Source organism: Alosa sapidissima, chromosome 23, assembly GCF_018492685.1.
Source record: "Alosa sapidissima isolate fAloSap1 chromosome 23, fAloSap1.pri, whole genome shotgun sequence".
Lineage (NCBI taxonomy): Eukaryota > Metazoa > Chordata > Actinopteri > Clupeiformes > Clupeidae > Alosa > Alosa sapidissima.
The window spans coordinates 14,701,339-14,724,217 of record NC_055979.1 but is presented as its reverse complement, the minus strand read 5'-3'; the positions used below and the strand labels follow the sequence as shown (position 1 = coordinate 14,724,217).

Here is a 22,879-nt window from a genome sequence, read left to right as displayed (position 1 = left end):
ATCCATAATGTGAAACCGTCACATCCATAATGCCAGTTTTTCCTACATAATGCATTACGAAAATGACGCATAGTTTCAAAAACACACTTTTTATGTTCATTCAAGTCTCCTTCATGCTACATATATCATAGTTTCGGCAGTTTCCTTCAAAATTCATAGAGTTTGTAGAAAACCTGTAATCTCTCACAAAAGTGTGTCCATTTCATGTCACATCCATAACGCTGATAAAATGCCTTGTATTCTTAGGATGAAATTGATTATATGAAATTTGAGGATTTATCAGTATTCAGAGGACAGAGGTTACATTAAAAGTTATGTAAATTAATTCACTGATACTAATTTTCCCACCACTCTAAGGCATTTTGTTTACCAATATGAGTCCAATTGTCACATCCATAACGCTGGAACTGCCCACGTACAGGCTGAGCAAATTCATTTACCGCCGCTAGGGTGCGTCTAGATTTCTAGGCTATCAGACTAGTTGTTTAAATGGCAAAATCGCGCCGGTTTTGCTATGGGCGCGGTGGTTTATGGGATGAGTAGTTCCTTCGGTCGGAAATGAAAATATGTACACAGTCTTGTACCTTTGACTTTTTGTGGACTTTCTCTTCGTTTTTTCACTCGAAATGATATGTTGTATGCTTATGAGTTACGCCGTAGCTGTTTAGCCTGACATGCTCTAAAACTATTTAGTTACGGATTTTTCCAAAACGTCTATGGGAGAAATGAATGGGAAACTTACTTCCGGAAACTAAGCTCTCTCGAAGGAGGGGCGGGACTGTGATGCTCTCATTGCGTGTGTCACATGACAGCAACCAGTCTATCACACTGGGGCTCTTCGCAAGACGCTACGATACTAGGCAACGGGCTGTCCTGCCAACATGCTTCTGGAACCTGCCCTGGGAAGGTGCTAATGTGGAGATGTAGTAGCCTACATATTACAGGCACGGACATTTAGAAGATACCAGTAAAAATGGCACGCTTCGGCGATGACAATTACCGTAACTGGCTTAAAACTACAGAGAGTCTCAACACACTGAGAGTAGGGCTGCGCTCTTTCCTCGAAAACGAAACCGAAACTTATCACAGGTCACTTCAGCATAAACTCGGCAACAGGTTGAAAGGGGCTACCTGTCAAAATAAATGTGATGGAAATAAGTGGCAAAACAAGGTAGGTGCATGCATATTGTTTTGTTTCTCTGAATATAATTTAGTTGCATCGTCTGGTTATAACTGACTCAGCCGGAATGGTTGAAGAACGGACTAGGCCAGGGCTCTTCAATTGGCGGCAGGTCATTTCTACTGGCCCTTTAAAAAAAATGTTGGTCTAATCTATAGCAAGCGCATGAGCTCCATTCTTGCATCTCTCGCTTGCTTTAGTCCTGCATCCACTGCACCTCAGCCTATTGAACAAGTTAGGCTACATTACAATTCATTACATTAGTACATAAGCTGAACGTAAGTGCCATAGTTTAGTTTCAACCTAAATTACCACGTTGGAGTTTATGTACTAGCCTACTAATATTTAACAGGTTGCACCACACAAATAGTTTCTGTCAACAATATCGCAAAAAAACACGGGCACAATTTCCGCAAAACTTGGTGGAAAGGTGGAGCAGATCCGACTCAAAGTATTTCTATATAGTAGCCTGGCTATTGCCGATGTCCTTCATTTCTTCACGTCTTACAACATAAACAAATGCAATTATAGTCTAGTGAAGTCAGAAATTAGCCCGTCTAAAGGCCTCTTGGAAATAATGTGGCATAACATTAAATGCGCACACAATTGCGATTCGTAGCAAAAAGTATCACTGATAGCGAAGGTAAATTGCATATTTGTAAATGTGACGACGGCAAAACGTTTTGTGGTTAAAGTGAATCGAGACTATATAATAACCAAAGTAAGTAAAAAAAAAACTTATCGGCTGCCTTTGACACGGTTAATCACCGTATCCTTCTCTCTATACTCGCTGACATGGGAATCTCCGGAGCTGCTCTCTCCTGGTTTGAATCCTACCTCACAGGACGCTCGTTTAACGTATCATGGCTTGGTCAGCTATCTGCACCTCACCATCTCACCACAGGGGTCCCCCAGGGCTCAGTGCTGGGCCCCCTCCTCTTTGCTATCTACACCACCTCCTTGGGACAGATTATCCGTTCGCACGGCTTCTCATACCACTGCTATGCAGACGACACACAGCTCTATCTGTCCTTTCCACCTGACGACCCCCTGGTTTCAGCACGGATCTCAGATTGCCTTTCAGACATAGCTACATGGATGAAGGCACACCACCTCCAGCTGAACCTCTCAAAGACTGAACTGCTGGTCATCCCAGCTAAACCTACCATACACCACGACATCAACATCAAATTTGACTCCCTGTCTGTTTCACCGACCAGGACTGCAAGAAATCTTGGAGTTGTTCTCGACAACCAACTAAACTTCTCAGATCATGTTGCCTCAGTCGCCCGGTCATGCCGTTTCGCACTCTACAACATACGGAAAATCAGGACTTACTTGACTCAAGATGCTACCCAACTTCTGGTTCAGGCAATAGTCATCTCACGACTCGACTACTGCAATGCCCTCCTGACAGGTCTCCCAGCCTGCGCAGTGAAACCACTTCAGATGATCCAGAACGTGGCGGCACGCCTGGTCTACAACCAACCCAAAAGGGCACATGTTACCCCGCTGCTCATCCAGCTACACTGGCTACCTATGGCGGCCCGTATCAAATTCAAGTCTCTAACGCTTGCCTACAAAGTAGTCTCCGGTTCTGCTCCCACCTACTTGAATGCCCTCATACAGACTTACACTACCTCCAGACCGCTGCGCTCCTCTGACGAACGACGTCTAGCTCTACCACCGGTACGCTCAAGCCAATCCAAACTTTTCTCATCTGTTGTTCCTCGTTGGTGGAACACACTGCCAGTTCCTACAAGGGCAGGGACATCCTTTTCCACTTTCAAAAAACTCCTGAAGACCCAGCTCTTTAGAGAACATCTACTCTCATAGCAACACTTACAACAAGTCTTACTGATCCTAGCACTCACCAGCCGTTAAACTGACAAGTAACTGTTAAAATACAGCACTCACCGACGCACTTATTCTTACTGTACTCTAATGTGTTTTTTTTAAACTGTCCTAAAATTGTGAGAATTGTTCTAAAACTTACTATTTACCATGTTGTTAGTCGCTTTGGTTAAAAAAGCGTCAGCCAAATGTAATGTAATGTAATGTAAAGTAAAGGAGATGATTTGCACCTCCGTTCACCAAATAAAGGCCGTGGTTGTGTTTCTACAATATGTTGGCACAAAACGTAATTTCTGTCAGAAACCAAGTAGGCTAAACGTTTTCATTGTCATCGTGAACTATGACGATGCCCATGTTCAGTAGGCTATGTTTTTCATTTATTCAAGCAGTGACATAGGTTTAATGCATGGGGTAACGTGAGGTGCGTCAGAAAAAAGATGGGCCTGTCCCTCTCAAAACATGTTAGAATAGTGTGATTAGCAACCAGAAAATAAAAAATTCCAGGGGGAGACACCCCCGGACCCCCGTGTTATTATTATTAGGCTATTCTGACTGGCCTGCACTGCTAAAAAAAATCTAGAGGTCACGGTCATCTCATTTAAATGGTGGGAACGTCAAATGTAACAAGTAGGCCTATAAGTCAGAAGAGCTACATATGCGACTGATTACACATTTAATTCACCTGAACAGTGTTTGAATCCTGTTTGTAGGCTACTCACTGGAAATCTTGGACCTAACAGTTACTGTGCAAAGTACAGATTCCATTACTGTTATTTGTTATCACAGATTTAATTCCATATTAGCCACCAACAACTGGGTAATGATGTTATGCATACAAAATACAACATTTGAACACCCATATTGCTGCTGTTGTACTTCATTGTATATACAGCTGTTAATGTGATTAGCCTACTCATATTTCAAGCCGCATTTCTCCGGCCCCTCAGTTGTGATGCTTTTCATGAACTGGCCCCCATTACAAACTAATTGAATAGCCCTGGACTAGACTATTGAGCAAAGCCTCTAGGGCAGAGGTCGGCAACCTTTTCTCTTAAAAGGGCAATTTCTTTGACCAGATATAAAAATAAATCTGTCTGGGGTCGCAAAGATGTCGGAACCATTTAAAAGAATTCAGTTTAGACATCTCTATCCTTATTAGCCTCAGGCATATGGCATATGGCATTATCGCCATAGGGCCTAGGCCAGTGTTTCCCAAACTTTTTTTCTGGGGACCCACTTTTTAAAAATGACAGACTATCGCGACCCAACTCGTGACTGTGGTAGTTAACAAACTAGATTCTAATACAAAGCTGTTAGCTTTCCTAAACTATATAAGGTATAAGCTAGGGGTATTACGCAACATAAATTGTCACTATATGCTGGCGACCCAAATGGGTCGCGACCCAGTCTTTGGGAACCAATGGCCTAAGCTACTCTGCCTATATATATGATGTACTGTGCCGTATAACTGTTAATGTGTTGGGACTGCTTAACAACTATATGAAATTGCTAGAAATATTTTATAACTTCCATTTTTAGAGAAAGCCAGGGAGCCACTAGAGAGGAAGGGGCCGCATGTGGCCCTCGGGCCGCAGGTTGCCTGTGCCTGCTTTAGGGGCTAGCCATAGCCTACTGTATTTAATTTAACACAAAGCTAGGGAATAGGCCTACAATATGCAAGGTATATGTTGATAGGGCCTGTATATCGTATGAATTCGCTACTTTTCTTCCACAGAAACCTTACTGTGATGTCTGTACACCATGGAGTGACGAAATCTTGGCCAATCACATTGGTGCAAAAAATATGGTTTACTGGAAAAATTGCTTGCCACATCTGTGGCCGAACGAGAAATGGGAGGTGGCTAAGGTGAGTTTATTAGGCTATTCATCATACATAACTCCAAGCCAATACACTAATGGAGCTCTGAATTGCAATAGGTCTGAAGTGCAATATCTATTTCTTGGAAAAAAAATAGAGACAATAGACAACAGTCTGTCAGAAAATGGCATATATGTACAGTAATGCAATAAAACAAGAGTGTAATTTGCTTGTGCCTAAATGTGGTTTTAATTTGTGTCTTATTTTTTCTATTAACTTTTTTATGTCCTGCTTTTCAAACCTGTCTCTGTGTGTGTTAACTTGAACATATTTCAGGTGCACATGCCCCAGGGACATCGAGAGCACACCATCTATGATCATTTTGATATTGCAGCGTTACTTAACCTAATGGGCCATTGTACTCACTTCCGCAAATTTATTAAGGACCAGCACACTAACAAGGTAATCAAGAGAAACATCCAGCTCACAGCACGGCTAGATGGTGCATTGGAATAATTATTTTGTACATTTAAATTTCCTGATTTATGTGATTATATATTCTTTCTTATATTTTTGTCAAGATAGTGTTGCCAGTGACCAGGGTAGCCCCTTGCGTTGGCCGTGATGCCCCTTTGAAAATCAGAGGTTTACAGGCCACGGTGGCCTTGGTGCCCCCTTCTTTCAATATTCTGCTTTGCGTCCTACTAATAGTGATTTTTATTTAGCCTGTGGCCTGTCAAAATAATCTTAGCATTCACAGCGCAAATTACTTTAGTATTTTACGCAGTGGAGAAAGTGACAGCGCAAGAAAGAAAGTGCGTCCAAATTCACCTATTCTTCTCAGTTGAACTACTTGCGAAGTAGCCTACTCGTCATCACACAGACATCACAAGTATCACATGAAAGAGCTTTTTCTCAGCTTTTAAACGATGTTAGCCGATAATTGCGGTGTTGAACGGTTCGCGAGAAAAGTAAATAATATAATTCAATTTAATCATACATTCTACTGAAGGTTTTGCGTCCATGATCTCCCTACCCATTCATCTCTTATACTTCACGAACCCTTCTTTTAACACATGACAAACCATATATCAGAATAAACAGCAGACCTTACCGAACACAAAGCTGTAAAGCAGTCCCCTGTACAGTTAGCCGTTCCAGAGTAATCCAGTTTTGAATTTTAAGTTTTACAATGTGGTTAAATTGTTCCACATGATTTCATAACGGGCCAAATACAAAATAAATGTTACAAATATCGCCTGGATATTGGTAAATCAGAGGACAGCTCACTAAGAGTTTGTGAAAGTAGCCTTAATGATCACAAAATGCTAAGCATGCATCTAGGCTATTTGAGTTTCTTAGAGCTGTGCTTAAAGTGTTCAATACATGATTTCATAGCAGGCCAAATATAAAATAAATGTTATATATAGCCTAGATATCTGTAATTATTAGATAATCAGATGATTTACAGTTCTATGTAATATGTCATGTTTCATGTTTTTGTAATGTTTCATACAGTGATGCAGGTCTACTGCAGTGAATAGGCTAAATACAACTTTGATCATTTTTATATGCTACTACTGTATAGTTAACTTTGGCCTTGGTGCCCTGACATGTGGCCTTTGTGCCCCCCACCAAATATGCCCAACTGAAGGCCAAGTGGCCTTGCCCCCAGAATGGTGAAATTCCAAGCCTGCCAGTGACGTTATTTTTTATTCTTCCTCTGTGTGTGTGTGTGTACCTGGTTTCCTTTGTAGGTAATTCATGTGAGAAACTGTGTGATGCATTCCCCTGACTTCACAATGAGCCAGCAGGAGTTTCAGCAGCACTTGGAGAAGATCAAAGACTTTGCCCGTCTTTTGGACCAAAATGTTCAGGACCTTAAGATGCTGCCCAATGAGATTGAGAAGGTAAGTCAGTCGATAAACTATAGCCTGAATTTGCTCTGCAGATCTGCTTGGTCATCCTTTAATTTACAACAATTTCTAAAATCACAGAAAACCCAGTAACCAATCACAACCATTTATTGTATTTTCACTAGTTCGCCCTTCGATATGATTGCTTCAGCTAGACTAGAATGTATGGGAGAAGTGCGTGTTTGGCGAGGTAGCTGTCTCAGGGTTCCCGCGGATCCTTAAAAAGTCTTAAAAAGTCTTAAATACAACTTTTGTTTTTTCAGGCCTAAAACAGTCTTAAATTGCCTGGGATGTCTTGAATTTTTGAAAGGGAGGTGTTAAATTTGCGAATGGGACCGCCAGCGAGTGAGCGAGTGCAAGAGACCGAGTGAAATGTCTCCATTCGATTTTTCGTGTATTTAAAACACAATTGTATAAGTGACTATAAGGCTACTGGAGGAAGTGTAGTGGTTGCATGTTTTTCACGGGTGTGGTTAAAGGTGTGAAAACGGTAATAATATGTACAAATATGCCTGACGTTTTTGTGGTGTAGCCAAGGCCTGAGAGATACGCAGGTAGCCTACGTGAGTGGTAGAATGAGCCGGAGAAAGAGTTGGTAAGACAGTTAGCGATAGGGTGGCCACCCAGGTAACAATTTCTGGGAACCATAGTTTTTGGTTTCAGGAACGTTAGTTTTTGGTTCCCAAACGTTCCCCGAAGGTTAGTTTTTGAGTAAGTTTTGGTTCCCATGGAAAGTTTGGTTATATAAAACGTTACCTGAATTGTTCCCCTAACGTTATCTAAAGGTTGCAACCTTTAGAGAACCTTCCCCTAACGTTCCCTAACCGTTGCAAACTTTAGAAACCTTCCCCTAACGTTGCCTAACCGTTGCATACGTTTGAATTTAGGCAGGACATAGCCTATGGATTTTAAAAGCTCTGTCCGGCGCAGCCTCAAGCCGGATACTCATTTTTCCTTTTTGGAGTTGCGCTGGGCATCATGGTTTCACAAACTATGGACGCCAAGACTGCTGGTCAAATTATGCGCAGTGCTTCTGTCACTCGTCTGATAATTTGCTGCGAAGGAAGGAACCACGGACTGACAGAAAAAGAAAACAAACGTTTTCGCAATCAAGAGGAAATACTGTACATGTTAAGTTGATCTGTTTGCATCTTTCCAGCGTGTGTTGCTGGCCTAGCCTAGGGAAGAAAATATCTGTCTAAGTTATAATACCTGTAATATCTGTCAGCAGCTTGCTTGCTAGCCTTTCCCAGTAGGCCTACTTCGCAAAAGTTGTGAAATATAGCTGCATTTTTTTTTTTAATGTCGGCGACTGGCTACGTGCGTTCATAATACGTGCGTGCTTGAGATGAAACCAGCAGTTTCAGCAGGATCCGAGGAGGACCCTGAATTAATTTAAAACAAGTCAATGGTTTTACAATGTTTCAGTCAAGCTTTGGTTGGTTTAGATACAACTGGTATACAAAATGTAAAGTCGTAGATTAACTTAAATTTGCTGTGTTGCATATGGGACAATATGCACATAGTAAATTATATAAAGTAGGCCTATTCAAATATTTAAATAGCTTAGTCTAACTTTGAAAAAAATATTGAAGAGAATCCAGTCCAGTGCATATGTCTTTGGCAAGTAGCCTAGGCTACTACAGACACAGGTGAAGAACAGTCAGCCTCAGCCAGTAAGCACAACCAGATATGTACAGCCAGCTTCAAAAGCAACCAGCCCAGACCCTAAAATTGGGCATTTATAGCTGTGAAGGTAATTCACACACAATTATTTTTCTTTCACTAAAATATATGTGGTAACTTCTGTAGACATCCAAAATGGGGTGGGGGAATTAGTAGGAAAAAAAAACTATTGCATAAAACAGTTTTAAGTTGTCGTATGCATCTTTTTGCCGTGGTATAGTCTTAATTTTTCCATTTAGATGTCTTGAAAAGGTCTTAAAAGTCTTTAAATTTGTTTAATTTAAAATGTGCAGATACCCTGCTGTCTGTGGTCCTGGAGCGGAGATCGCGATAGAGCGATGACCGCTTGCACCCCCCTGTGTAAGGAGGATGAGTAACAGGGCAATAGGTGAAATGGAGGAGTAGGGGGAGGAGGGGGGATGATTTCGCGGACGCCGGAGCGTGTGACATATGGAAAAGGAGGTCTGCTTAAATACCCTGCGGCGGCAGTGGGTGAGTTAATTGCTGTCAATCATCCCGAAGGCTCCTCCCGAACTTTGTTTAGAAAACAACATTTCACTAGTTCGCCCTTCGATATGATTGCTTCAGCTAGACTAGAATGTATGGGAGAAGTGCGTGTTTGGCGAGGTAGCTGTCCGTGGTCCTGGAGTGCCTGGAGCGGATATCGCGATAGAGCGATGACCGCTTGCACCCCAAAAGATCACAGAGAAAGGCCGCTACCGACTACATAAGTGCTTGCTGAGCGAGTCGTAAATCCGCTAGATTGGAGCGGATGTAAGACTGGTAGGCATCCTAGGACCAACGGCCCAGTATTTTAATTTGTTGTTCTGATAAGCCGTTGAGCGCGGCTGTTGTGGCAGCTCCTATCCTGAAGGAGTGAGTGTCTGGAACCTGTGGCGAGTGATGGGTAGCCCTTCATCTGACACGAAGAGCGGGCTAGTAGACGAAGCTTGAGCTGACCGATATGAGATGTAGTGAGATAGGTATTGGAAAGGCTGAAGATCTGAGGCGGAGTTAAAAATGAATATGGAGTGTCCTTTTCGGAACTGGTCGGTTTTACTCTGTTTGATGGTAAATCGAATGGTTTCTTGGTCTAGCTGCTCTAGATCTGTGATGCACGGGTGGACATCGGGAATGAAGAGGGACGAAGGGCATGTAAACTCGCTACATCTCAGCAGCCCAAAAAAGGCCAGTAGAAACATAACGGAGATGGTGAAATCGGAATGCGGTGAAATTAACCCTTTGTGAAGGGTAGCGAGGCAGGTGGCGAGAATGCTTGAGGTAATGGGAAGGTGGGAGTCTTGGGGGACTGGCTGTTGCCTACGGATACCTTTAATTAACAAGCCTATCCTGGCGTCGGAGAAGGAAGGGCATTCGGAGCCGTGGAGGAGTTTGAAGAAGAAATGAATGCCAGCTAGGTAGACTCTAATGGAAGAGACTCTGATCCCGAGTGAAGTGTGGGCGTAGGTGATAAATGATGATATGGTGACTGCATCGAAACTGGGAAATGGATGTGAGTGCTTTGCGTGGAACTGTTTGAAGCAAGACCAAGCAGTCCAGTAGGACTGCATGGTCCTGGGTGCGAGGGCTTGAAGGGCTAGGTCGGTCGTGATGGGCTGAAGGTAGCTGAGGGGGTGGTTTATAGGAAGATGGTCTCCGAAAAGCTGGGGAGTGGAGTAGGGTACGGGTCCGCCTCTGGAGCCAAGCTTCTGAATCTCTGGAAATTAAGACGAGAGAGAGAGTCAGCAATTTAATTGAGGCAACCGGGGACGTGCGCGGCTCTTATAATAAACTGGTAGCTGGCTGCTATCCAGATTAGACGCCTGATAAGAGGGGAAAGCGCAGACGATTTTGAGTGCGAGTTATTAATGATGTGCACTACGGCTTCGTTGTCGCTGTGGATTAGCACGCTCTTGGAGGTCCACTCCTTCCCCCAGAGTAGGGCCGCGATGACTACAGGGTAGAGTTCGAACGCGGCTGACGATTCGTTTTCGGTTGTTAGCTCTCTGAACTCTAGTGGCCACGGGGATGCAAACCGGCGCCCTTTGAAAAAGCCTCCGAAGCCTATTGAGGGGGCTGCGTCGGTGCATAACTGGAGGTCTTCTGGAGATGATTGGCAGTCGTCGTAGAACATGCACAGGCCATTCCATTCGTTTAAAAACATCCTCCAGAGTTTGAGATCGGCCAGACACTGGGCATCTAGAGATACGACGTCTTCGAGAGATGGGGTTGCTGAGGTGCAGTTTAGGAGATGCGAGATGAAAGGGCGGCCCTGGGGAACGATTCTCATGGCGAAATTGAGGTGGCCTAGAAGGGAGAGAACTTCTTGTTTGGTGTGAGATGGTGATGTTATAAACTCGCTCAACAGTAAAGAGATTCTGTCTTTTATCTCTTTAGGGAGAGATGAAGAGAATTCCTCGGTATCTAAAATGATGCCGAGGAATTCGAGTCTGGATAAAGGACCGCACGTCTTCTCGACTGAGAGTGGGACTCCCAGTTTGTTGAATACATCAACTAGCGTAGAAATGCCTAGGGCCGGTGGGTAGGAATGGGGGATAACTATGAGAAAGTCATCCAGAAGATGAACGAGAAATGGGAGCTCATAATTATTTTGGAGAATCCAGCACAGGGCGTATCAAAAATTTTGGGACTGCTGCGGCAGCCGAAGGTGAGGCGAACTGCGAAATAGTATCTCTTATGCCATTTGACTCCGAAGAGGTGCCAGAATTCAAGATTAATGGGCATGACTTTGAAGGCTGAGGTGATGTCCGCTTTAGCTAGCCAACGTCTGCCTGCCTTTTTAATCAGAGCGATAGCGTCGTCGACGGAGTGGTAGTGCAGCGAGAACTCTTCTAGTGGAATCAAACTGTTAATGCTGGGAGTGGTATTATTGTGAGTATTTGCGCTACGCCTATGGGGTTGATCCTGTAGACTGGGAATGGAGGCTTGGTGAACGGACCGATCATAAAACCGGATTCGACCTCTTTGCTTAGGAGTGAGGTGACCACCTCCGGATCTTCGACGGCGGATTGAAGGTTTTTACAAACGAAAGACTCTGTAGGTCTTGCTAAAACACCTGGATGGAACCCGTGCGTCATCCCCGAAGTCAAATAGTCGCAAAATTCCCTATTTGGATTGGACTGAAGTTCTGAATGGAGAGCAGGAACAATGATTGGAGTAGAGAGGTACTTTTTAAACTTTTTATTTATGTTCTTGAGTGCGGAACAGACTGACTTGGCGTGGGCGCCTGCGCAGTAGCTGCAAACGTGGAGGTAACGGCAGGAGGATTGGCGACACTGAGCAAAGTTAAATCTTCGGCAGATTTCTCGACCTTTCCAGGAATGCTCGTCTTCTTCCCTGGCTTCTCCTGCCGAAGCATCGGGGATGCGGGGAACATAGGATGAGGATTTCGGGGCTGTGGAGCTGGTGCTGGGGAGTTGGTGTTCGGGGTTGACTAGTGGACACTCGACCGCACCGTGACTGGGGCTATTGCAGAGGGGACAAGATGGCTTAAGTCCTAGGAAAACGCGGTTATGGAGCTCCATATCGAGCGCGCCCCAGTAGGGGTTTTGGTTCCAGAGGCCGACTCTGGCGGCGCATTTTGCTGAAAACAGCCGGTGGTACGTATAAAAGTGGGCTCCCCCGTAGGACACGGCTAGTCCGGCGATGATGGCCAGGTAGTCATTTAACTCTTTGCATCGGCTGGGGAACACGGAACAGATGACTTCTGTGTAGTTGGTAAAAGCTACGGTGAACTCGGGAAATGACAGAATTTTTGATGCTGGGCCAGAATGTTTTAAAGACAAAACCAGTTCGCCGCACACTAAATCCCGGTTATGAGAGGGAATAGGGAGGGAGGGAAGAATGGTGGAAAGGTCTACGTCTGCACCTGACAAAATGAGGTTCCTGGTGGACGCTGTGACTGGTGGTGGTTCGAATGCTGCAGCGTGAGGAGGTGGTGGCATGGCCTTTGCTGTGGCTAATGAATAGCTTGGAAGCCGGAACGGGACGTCGTGGTCCGCGGCACTCGCTGAGTGCGAATGACCCGCTGCGGCGGGCTGGTCTAGCGCGGAGATGGGAAGGGGGAAAAGGGGGGAGGGAGGGAGCGGTCGCTGACGCGACCGGAAGTGGAGCGACCTGGGACAGGGTCGCGGGAAGTGGGACGGGGAAGGAAAGAGGGTTAAGGGGGAGTAGCGACGCGGTCGCTATCGGCGCCGGCTGAGACCAGGTGCTCGCTAGCTCGTAAGAGAGATGGGGAGCCAGCGAGTTGAATCTTCAAGCTGACGCTTCGTGAGTTGAGGCGTGTTGTACAGACGTGGCTCCCGGAATGGAAAGGGGGGAGGGAGGGAGCAGTCGTCGGAACGACTGGAGGTGGGGCAGCCCTGGACCGAGTCCTGGCTAGGGGAGGGAAAGAAGGGGTGGGGGGAGTTGCGACGCGGTTGCTACCGGGGCCATCTGGAGAAGTGGGGTCGGACCCGGAACTACGGTGGAGATGCGGCGGGAAGAAAGTCGGCGGGAAGGAGCCTGAGCCGCTGACGCGGCAGTAGCTGTGGCTGAAGCGGCAGAATGATACGCTCTGAAGCGTGTGGTGCGGGTGTGGTTCGCGAGGTGACTGGTGGTGCGAGCTTCGTCCGGCTGAATGGCCGGCGGAAGGAACCGCGCCGGGATGCCAGAAAGAGCAGCCTGCTTCCTGTTCCGGAGAGGAAAACAAGGGGGGGAGCGGGAGGGCGAAAAGACCGGGTTATCCGACTGCGTTAAAAGGCGGAGGAGATGGAACTTCCTATCCGACCTACGGAACGCGATGCCGCGGGAATGGAGAGTGCTGCGGATGCGGGCCACCGTCCAGTGAATAGGGTCATCGCCTTGCTGGCGCTGGGTCCTGGTGTTGCCGCGAGATGAGGCTACTGAGCGAGAGGTGCTGCCCCGGACGGGGGCAGGAGAGGAGCGCCTTCTGCGACCCTGTGACCTGGGTTCCCTACGCTGGCGGCAAGGGGAACGAGTAGGATTATTTTCGCCCAGTGGAAGGCCCTGGGTGTCGGGTGTTGGCGGGACGAAGTTGTCCTCCAGATCGCTGGAAGAGGCGTGGATTTCCAGTTCCATGATGGCTGTCTTGTCTGTGCGAACAATACTTCGGACGAATGATTTCGCGGACGCCGGAGCGTGTGACGTATGGAAAAGGAGGTCGGCTTAAATACCCTGCGGCGGCAGTGGGTGAGTTAATTGCTGTCAATCATCCCGAAGTCAATCATCCCGAATTGCTGTCAATCATCCCGAATCCCGAGAAAATTATCTCGTTAATTCAGAAAAACAGTTGTTAAGACGGCCAAGCAAACAGCAACATACGATAGCGCTTCGCGTCGGGGCCATTTTACAACCTCGACCGTGCATTAATTTCTGTGAACAGACCACCGTGTCGTCCATTATCCCTTACGTATTGTATTGTATCGGTATGGGGTGGGCATTATGTGATGATAGGCAGAGGAGTATGGTTAGCAATGCTATTGAACACAATCAATGGCTGCACTGATGGCATCACTAAACGACATATGTGTATTTTCTCTTTGTAATTGAGTAAATAACTGCATTTAAAATCTTCATTTACAAGAAATATGTATTTACAATACTTCTGAAAAGATTTAGGGAGTGTTTTACCTCTCCAGAAAAAGGCTCTCTGCTGATGCTTCATATGGATGCATATGGTTTTACCATAAGTTACCAAGTTGTATTGATCTTTGAGGCTAGACCAGGTGGGTGGAATGGTTGGTCACATGTATGGGGGTTATTTGAAACTACTGTACTTTTGTGCTGCCATGCATCTGCTATTACTTACAATTACATTAGCATGAGAAAATGTAATGCAAAAGATGGAAAAAGATTTATCTCCATGTGTTTAGTAAAAATGTATTAACAGCATAATGTGTTCTTTTGTAGATAATTGATACAGTGGATAAAGGCCTCCAGGGGCATGGTACGGAAGGAAAGCAAAAGAATAATTCTGATGCACTGCAACAGAAATGTATGGAGATGGAGCAAAAAGCACTGAAAGAGAAGATTGAGTTTTTGATGCAACGATATGAGGAGAACCAGGATGGTGTCAAAGTAATGTATTGTTTAATTTGCAGGCCATTTAAACACCCTGAAGTCATTTCAAGAAGCATTTTATAATCATTACTCTAGTCATTATTTTTATATTCTGTACATGTTATGTGAATGGGGATTGTAAACAAATGTTTCAAGGACACATCAAGACAGACAATGATTGCTGAGGAAGATGTGGATGTGGACCTATTTTCACACATCGACCACTTACTCTAATGCCTGAAAAAGCATGTGTCTGTTGACGTAGGAGGAGATTGAAGGCATCAAGACCTTTCTTCAGAAGAACGAGGACCTGAAGGAGAAGCTTGCTCCGCAGTTGGAGCAGCTTCAGAGGAGGGTGGACGAGCATGAGAAGCAAATCAACGTGCTGAACGAGCGGGTGGACCAGCTGGAGGTGAAGGTCACTCAAGGTGAGAGGCCCAGATTCCAATCCAGGCAACTTAAAGGACCACTTTGTCACGGTAACCCATTACATATTTGGCTAAATGGGAAACAAACTAGGTGGCTAGGATCAAGCCATGCAATATTCCAGCCAGTCAACAAATTGCTTAATTTTCTACCTCACCCTTACTAGAGAAAAGCGCTGTCACAAGAGACACATATAATGATCACAAACCATAGAAAATCATCCTTGATGTGCACTGTTGTTACCACTCAGACTGCACAGCTATACAAGCATGCAAAACCACAGTCCTATTAAACCTGTGTTAGATATGTGGTAATTCACACAATTTCAACACACAGTGTGATGAAATTGCTGTAAAACAACAGTTACTGTAAAAGAGATATCCTGATAGTAGAATAGTGACAACCAGATATCCTGATAGTAGAATAGTGACAACCATGTTACACCAGGATGCATTCTGTAGTAAGTGTTATCTGATAACAATTGTCTGTGTTATTACATTTTATGTCTTCTCAGGACCTAAGAAAGACCCTCTCTTCAGTATGAATCCGCTGAAATATAAGAACTATGTTTTTGAATTGGCACGGAAGTATGGCTGGCCTGAGCCTGTGTTTACTGAGAGTCTTGAGGGAGATGGTATGAACTTCCTTCCTCTCTTATTTGACTGAATATATCTTGTATAATCCCATGATGATTGTTACCAGCTTCACCGAATCCCCAGGATTTTATACTAGAGTATGACAACAATACTGGGAAGACCCAGTGCTTCTTGGTATATGACTGATCATCTAACCTTAGTCATGTCAGATGCTGTGTTACTTATCGTGTCTGATTTTGTTTCATAGGATATTGAATTCAGGAATTTAGATACAAATTATTATTATTTAGTCAAAATGCAGTGTATTGAAATGCACAGGAACATTTCATGTACAGAATTGTTGAAACAGGAATGTTTACATTTTCTCATCATGTTTTGTGTTCTGTTAGTAGGTGCCAAGATGTGCTTTGTATTACACTTCTGTCTTGTTTACTTTTCACAGGCTACAGGGGCCACGTAGAGGTGAATGGACTCACATTTTCCGGAGAGCAAGCGTGCCTAAATAAGAAGCTAGCACATCAAGAGGTTGCTAAAAAGGCCCTGGATCACCTGCAGACCTTAGCCCCCAGTGCTGAAGTCCATACTGGAGAAGAACAGCAGACGAAGCATCCAGTTGAGCCCTCAGAAAGCAGCACCTCTGAGGGTGAGTATCCTGGCAGGCTGGCTGGTTGGCTTGCTTATTGTAAAAATGCAGTTCAGTACTGTATGTGGTTCATGAAAATCAGTGGCACATCTACAACATTTAGCAAACATTCAGGTAGGTGCACAGACAGAAACCTGAGAAAGTGTAAATACATTCAAATAAGAGAAAGTCTCCTGGCATCTTCTGGTTCTAGTGTTCTCATCTAGAAAAGATGAGATTGAAGGCAACAATCAGGGAGGCTGTGTAATGTGACAGTAAAAGTAAAAAAGTAATATGTACAGGTTCACACATTCATATGCTCTTTCATATGCTCTTTCTCTCTCTCTAACTCTCTGTGTGTGTTTATTTGTGTGTGTGTGTGTTTCTATGTATGTATTTATTCCATTAAAGGATGCATGTCAGGGCAAGACCCAGCGAAAACTGCATCCCAGTACTATTATGGAAGTGTGATAGTGGTTCTGGACACTGAGGTTGCTTCTGAGGAAGGATGTGGTCAGGAAAAGGAGGCCATTGAGGCTGCCTATGGAAAATTGGCCCATCTTTTTGGACTAGATGAAGCCAAAGCAGGTGGGACACAGTATATCAGTAATCCAGACGTTACTGTTCACTAATCATTCTGTGGCAGTTTGTTAAAGCATCGTGTTTCATAATAGGGTCCTCAAAACAAGGCTTGGTTCAGGAGCATTTTCAGGAGCGTGGATTCCCTCCACCAGCAGAGAACAGCAGCAAAGGCCCTGATGAGACGTTTTACTGCAAGCTGAAATTGTGTGGGGCTTTTACCTTTCATGACCAAGGTGACTGCCAGTCTTCTAATAATATGTTTTTATAATTTTATACAATTATTTCATTTAGCTAAGCTCGAAAAGGGGTGCTTCCAAAGTTCCAGAACACAACTTTATTTAGAAGCACTTATCAAGTAAAGATCCAATCCATAGTTGTCATCAGATAGTTAATTTTGGAGTTTGACTGTTAACCACAGAGGGGTCCACCAAAAAGAAGCAGGCCGAGCATCAGGCTGCTAAAACTGCCCTCCAGCAGCTCTCAAGGGTCCTGGACTGGACGGCCAGTGGAGAAAACTACAAAGGCGACCTAAAGGAGAGACTGGAAGCCCAGAGTCTGGGTCAGCCATCTTATGACGTCACTAAGAAGGAGAGCCTGTCTGGTGGTGAGCGTGGACCCTCAGGTAAACATTGGCTCTCACAGGTTATGAGCCAATCAATGTTTCCCTGATTGCTTTGTTGAAGGACTTTCCATACCTTGCACTTGGCCTTTTTGTTTTACTTTAAAATTGCTGCCATTACAAACTTGGCTTTCACAATGTCTGAAGGAAAGTTCGTAATCACCTGTGCTCTCATCTCCGCAGTGGCCATGGCTGGCTGTGAGCCTGCTGGAAGTAGTAACATGAATCTACCACCAGGAGGCACCAGTGCTCCAAACTCCATAGGTCAACCGTCAGCAGCAGAACTCAAACCACAGCCCACAAAGCCAGACCCTGCTGTTGTAGCTCCAATGATCCCGCAGGTCATAGTGAATGAACCATCTGTAATCAACATGGAGGTGTGCAGCACAGAGACAGACAGGCAACTGCAGGACGTGGACATGTCCCCATCCAGAGTCTCAGGAAATGGCACCCAATCAGTGCCTGTCAAGGAAGAGTCAACAAGTACCTCTGTAGAAGGTGACTCGTTGTTTCACCAACCTAGAATATCAATAGTCCTACTGATATATGTATCGTGTTTTGAACAGTTTTACTTTTCATAGCTTAATCGCTTGCAATAAATGTAAACAGTATGTTGTCTTTGCTTTTAATACCAAAATATGGTTGTTAGTAATAGTGTACTTTGTGCATTTCAAATTAAAATGGCTTATACAATGTGCATACATTTTAGTTGTGACAGAACATATTGAATATGCAGATAGACATAGGCTCTATTTAGAAAAACACTCCCATTTGGCATTATGTAAGACACTAGTGTTTTCTCAGAGGAAATCCTGTACTTACATCCCATAATTGCTCTTCCTCCAACAGGCACCCGGTACTATGGAAGTGTGACCGTGGTCCTGGACACCGAGCTTCAGGACCAGGATGGGCAGCTTCAGGAGGGAGACGCCATAGAGTCTGCCTACGGGAAATTAGCCGAAAGCTTTGGCCTCGATAAAGCTAAACCAGGTTATAGTGAAAAGAATAACAGATAAATGATTGAGTTATAAAATGTGATGATTTAGCAGGATTTGAAATGTACATACACACTTATTTTATAGTATTTTAGAGTATTTTGTTTGACTTCAACCCCTCTTGGCAGGTTCATCCAGAGCTGTGGTCCATATGTATTTTGAGAGATCTGGCTACCCATTACCTGTGGAAAATGTGCAGAAATGTATCGATGACAAGATCAGATGTAGTCTCAAACTCTGTGGGTCCTTCACCTTTGTAGACCAAGGTAATGGCAGAACAGTACATTGATGGGGGTTACATATGAAATGCTTATTATCACTATGCTTTACTGTGCCCTAAAAACTGTCACAAAAGCTCAGGTTTGACACCTTCAAACAAGATAGGTAAGGGCTGTCTTGGTAAACAATTTAGTAATTGCAATTTAGTTATTTTTGAAATTTATTTTTTTATGTATGTAATTTTGTCAGTAGAATGAATTTAATCTCCCTTTAAAATCAGAGGGGTCCACCAAAAAGAAGCAGGCTGCGCATCAGGCTGCTAAAACTGCCCTCCAGCGGCTCTCAAAGGTCCTGGACTGGACGGCCAGTGGAGAAAACTACAAAGGCGACCTAAAGGAGAGACTGGAGGCCCAGGGTCTGGGTCAGCCATCTTATGACGTCACTAAGAAGGAGAGCCTGTCTGGTGGTGAGCGTGGACGCTCAGGTAAACATTGGTTCTCACAGGTTATGAGCCCAATCAATGTTTCCCTGATTGCTTTGTTGAAGGACTTTCCATACCTTGCACTTGGCCTTTTTTGTTTTACTTTAAAATTGCTGCCATTACAAACGTGGCTTTCACAATGTCTGAATGAAAGATTGTAATCACCTGTGCACTCATCTCTGCAGTGGCCTTGGCTGGCCGTGAGCCTGCTGGGAGTAGTAACATGAGTCTACCACCAGGAGGCACCAGTGCTCCAAACTCAAAAGATAAACCGTCAGCAGCAGAACTCAAACCACAGCCCACAAACCCAGACCCTGCTGTTGTAGCTCCAATGATCCCTACCACTGGCTCTAGCCCACCACCTGTACACAGAAAACAGGCTAAATTGCAATTTCAAGGTACCATCTATTTGCTGTTTGACATTTGACATTTTAGTGCACTATCACAAGTCTGGATTTAAATTTCAGAAGTTTGACTTCATATAAGTGTTAATGCAATTCATTTGAATCTGTTTCCCTCTAGCAATTTTATGTTAGTTATGCCTAAATAATGTGTTCTTTCGTGCATGTTTTTACACTGGTATGTCTGCCAGGTGAAAAGGTGGAGAGGTTGCTAGTGTTGTTGGGTCTGCTGCCCCCTGTGGTCACATGTGAGAAGTACAGCATGGAACAGAGATTCACGTGCAGTGTGAGCGTTCAGCTGGATCAATACACTTTCCGGAGTCCAGACTGTACCAAGAGCAAAAAAGAAGCCAGTCGTAAAGCCTTCCATTCATTCGGCCTCGCGACCGGGATTTGCCGGCCTGGAGCAGGTGGTTTTTAATTGTCTTGTCTTATATTCTTTCCCATCATCCTTTGAGGGGTACATGTGGAACTATATCAAAAACCTTGTTTTTTATTTATTTATTTTTTATTTTTATTTATTTTTCAGATGAGACCTGTTCAACCCAAGAAGTCAAACAGTACTTTGCCAAAAGATCCCTCCCCTGTCCTATAGAGGAGTTTGGAGGAAAGGAAAAAGCCTTTTCCTGCTCACTGACAAATGTGTCATGCAAATTGGTCTATGAGGGACAAGGTTAATAGTTATTATTCTTCAGTTCTCTGTTTGCAATGCATTCAAGTGTTTTGAACTCACACGATGTTGGAGTTCCCCTTTTCATCAACTCTCAAACTACTGGACACCATTTTAATGCTCAGTGGTTACTCAATGCATTGAGTAACTGATGAGAAGGACCATGCCTGGTCTGGAACAGCAATTCTAGATGTTTTCGGTGTGCATTGATATTCGCAGAGATGCATTTTTGCCAATTATATGTCTGTGTGTCATCAAAAGAAGTGTGAAGCCATTATTTTGAGATAAAAGAACTACATAATAAGTCTGAAACCTCCATCCTTTGCCAATGAAGTTATGCTCTCCCTATTGATGTACAGTATGCTGTTTGCTGCCATAACATACAGTAATTGAAGTGATGGTGGGTTGCTAATATTTATTTTTCATCATGGCCGCATCATCAGGTTCAACAGAGGGAGATGCCTGCCAGGCTGCCTTCCAGGATGCTTTCACCAAACTCGGCCGCCTCTTCGGCCTCTCGGGGATCCCAGGGGCTCCGGACAAAGCTGACGAGCAGCTGACTGCTATGCTGAAGATGGCCGGCCAGGGCGAGCCAGCATGTTCCCTAAAAGCCCAGCAGTACAAGGCCTCCATTCAGCTGAAGTTCACTGACTACAAGCTGGAGCACAAGAGCAGCACGAACAAGAAGCAGGCGCGGAATTATCTGAGCGAACGCATTCTCAAGATGCTTGGCGTGGACACAGGTGAGTCGCTCGCTGCTTAACTGACAAAGAGTTGACGGGGGCTTTCTCACTTATGTTTGATACACAATGTTTACAACCAAGTTAATTAATTATTGTACCATGTGAACAACACAAGTACAAGTACAACACAACAGAGGTGGGACCAAGTCACTGTTTGGCAAGTCACAAGTAAGTCCCAAGTCTTAGCAGTCAAGTCCAAGTCAAGTCCCAAGTAAATACAGAGAAGGGCAAGTCGAGTCCAAGTCCAAGTCACATCAAAGCCAAGTCGAGTCCAAGTCCAAGTCCCAATCTTTTTCAAGTCCTGAACAAGTCATCAGGTACTCTTCACTTAATAATGCCATTATTAGACTATCGATCATAATTTTAGCACTTCCATCTAATCCACAGTATTTTTTTTATAAATACAGATTAAAATATGTTCAATGTTTCTGTCTTGTAATCTTTTACGACATATGCATGTGCATACTTGTGTAATATACACATGTGCATACCTGAGTAATCTCTACAAAATGGATAGCTACATGACACTCAGCACAGCTGCAAATATATATAATGTTTTTCCAAATTGCGGAGCCCACTGTAAGGATGAGTAATAATTTGACTGATGGTATTTCACTGCGCTAGGCCACAGATTTGCCTGCAAACAATTTATTAGGCTGTCTGCCAGTGGTGACTCATAAGGGAAGCCAAGGTCAACACTTTTATATTATTTAAAAGATAATAATGACAGTAATTTTGTTTTAAAGTATTAATTTCTTAAGAAATACTAGACATTTGATGCTGTTTATCTAATTTGTAAATGGTGCACGGTCACTTTAAGCCCATTGTGTGCCACTGTCCACACGTTCTCATAATGATCTTTTTTTACCAGCTCCGTTCAAATATAGCCTATGGCTAGTCCACAAACTTGTTTGTGCCACATGTATAGCACAATTTTAACAATGATAAGCATGATATTAAGTTGGCACAAACAGCTTTCATTCCTTTGGAAAGAGAAGCATGTATGACATGATGCTTGCTTGACATTTTCTGTTTGCAATTAAAAGTGAATTATGAGCCTGGTAGCCAGTAGCCACCTAGCTACAGTAGCTGAGTGGAATGCGTTTCAATCGGCATATCATGTGCTTCATGTAAATAAATTATTGAATACTTAGAGACTCACCAGTTCCATTACACAAGGCAAAGACAACTCTTCATAATATTCTTGTCCACTTTCCAAATCACAGTGAGTGCAGCTATGTCATAGTGACCTGGATCTCATAGTTTATAACAGTATAGTAGGCTAGTGAGAAACGGATAAATTCACAATCTCCTCTAATCTCGTATTTTTTTGCCTCCACGATTTCTTTTTATATGTTTCTTATATTTAAAAGAAGATATCAATCATCATCAACAATGACAAGCCAGCTGGAACCTACTCGTTTTCTCTCCCTCTCGTGCGTGCTTAGATGTGTTCTCAATTAAATGCAGTAGCTTAGCATAAGTTTAAGTTGGATCTTAATGGAGAGGACTCGAAAAGTATCATCTTTATGTAACATGCTGTTGGTGCTTTTTGACAAACGTTCTCTAACAAGAGTGCAAATCAGTTTGCAGTAAAGCTACTAGTGATTGGCTAAATGTTGGTCCTTCCTCTGTCTCTTGGTGCCCTACACACAGTGCGTAACGCGTGTGGGGGTAGTGGCAGTAATCTACTGAACTGTGCTCTGGCCGCTTGTCTCCGCTATTTATTTATTTTTAGTCGCGGGAAAGCGTCTCTGGGTTGACTGGTACACGATCAGGAAATTTAGTTTTTGATTCGAGACATGTCAAGTCATCACAAGTCAAAGAGGCAAAGTCCGAGTCAAGTCTTGAGTGAATAGTATTCAAGTCCAAGTCGAGTCGCAAGTCATGCCGAATTTTATCAAGTCAAGTCTGAAGTCATTAAAATCATGACTCGAGTCTGACTCGAGTCCAAGTCATGTGACTCGAGTCCACATGTCTGCAACACAA

At 44.0% G+C, this 22,879-nt stretch overlaps 1 protein-coding gene across 2 annotated transcripts in view; it reads left to right on the top strand.

Annotated features, from left to right (window-relative positions):
• The first annotated feature begins 818 nt into the window (after nt 1–818).
• The window catches only part of si:ch211-91p5.3, a 25,322-nt gene continuing 3,261 nt past the window's right edge, over nt 819–22,879 (top strand). Inside the window, exons 1-19 of one of the 2 annotated variants that reach the window (XM_042080092.1) lie at nt 819–1,171; nt 4,770–4,901; nt 5,190–5,315; nt 6,611–6,763; nt 14,387–14,554; nt 14,802–14,964; nt 15,477–15,596; nt 16,001–16,201; nt 16,592–16,768; nt 16,855–16,995; nt 17,181–17,384; nt 17,565–17,879; nt 18,231–18,371; nt 18,505–18,642; nt 18,876–19,079; nt 19,262–19,474; nt 19,669–19,887; nt 20,007–20,150; nt 20,591–20,890. In XM_042080092.1, the coding sequence (XP_041936026.1) occupies nt 974–1,171; nt 4,770–4,901; nt 5,190–5,315; nt 6,611–6,763; nt 14,387–14,554; nt 14,802–14,964; nt 15,477–15,596; nt 16,001–16,201; nt 16,592–16,768; nt 16,855–16,995; nt 17,181–17,384; nt 17,565–17,879; nt 18,231–18,371; nt 18,505–18,642; nt 18,876–19,079; nt 19,262–19,474; nt 19,669–19,887; nt 20,007–20,150; nt 20,591–20,890 (3,457 nt within the window). In that variant the 5' untranslated portion in view covers nt 819–973. Of the gene's footprint in view, nt 1,174–4,765; nt 4,902–5,189; nt 5,316–6,610; nt 6,764–14,386; nt 14,555–14,801; nt 14,965–15,476; nt 15,597–16,000; nt 16,202–16,591; nt 16,769–16,854; nt 16,996–17,180; nt 17,385–17,564; nt 17,880–18,230; nt 18,372–18,504; nt 18,643–18,875; nt 19,080–19,261; nt 19,475–19,668; nt 19,888–20,006; nt 20,151–20,590; nt 20,891–22,879 lie in introns of both variants that reach the window. The other variant, XM_042080089.1, reaches the window with a different exon arrangement.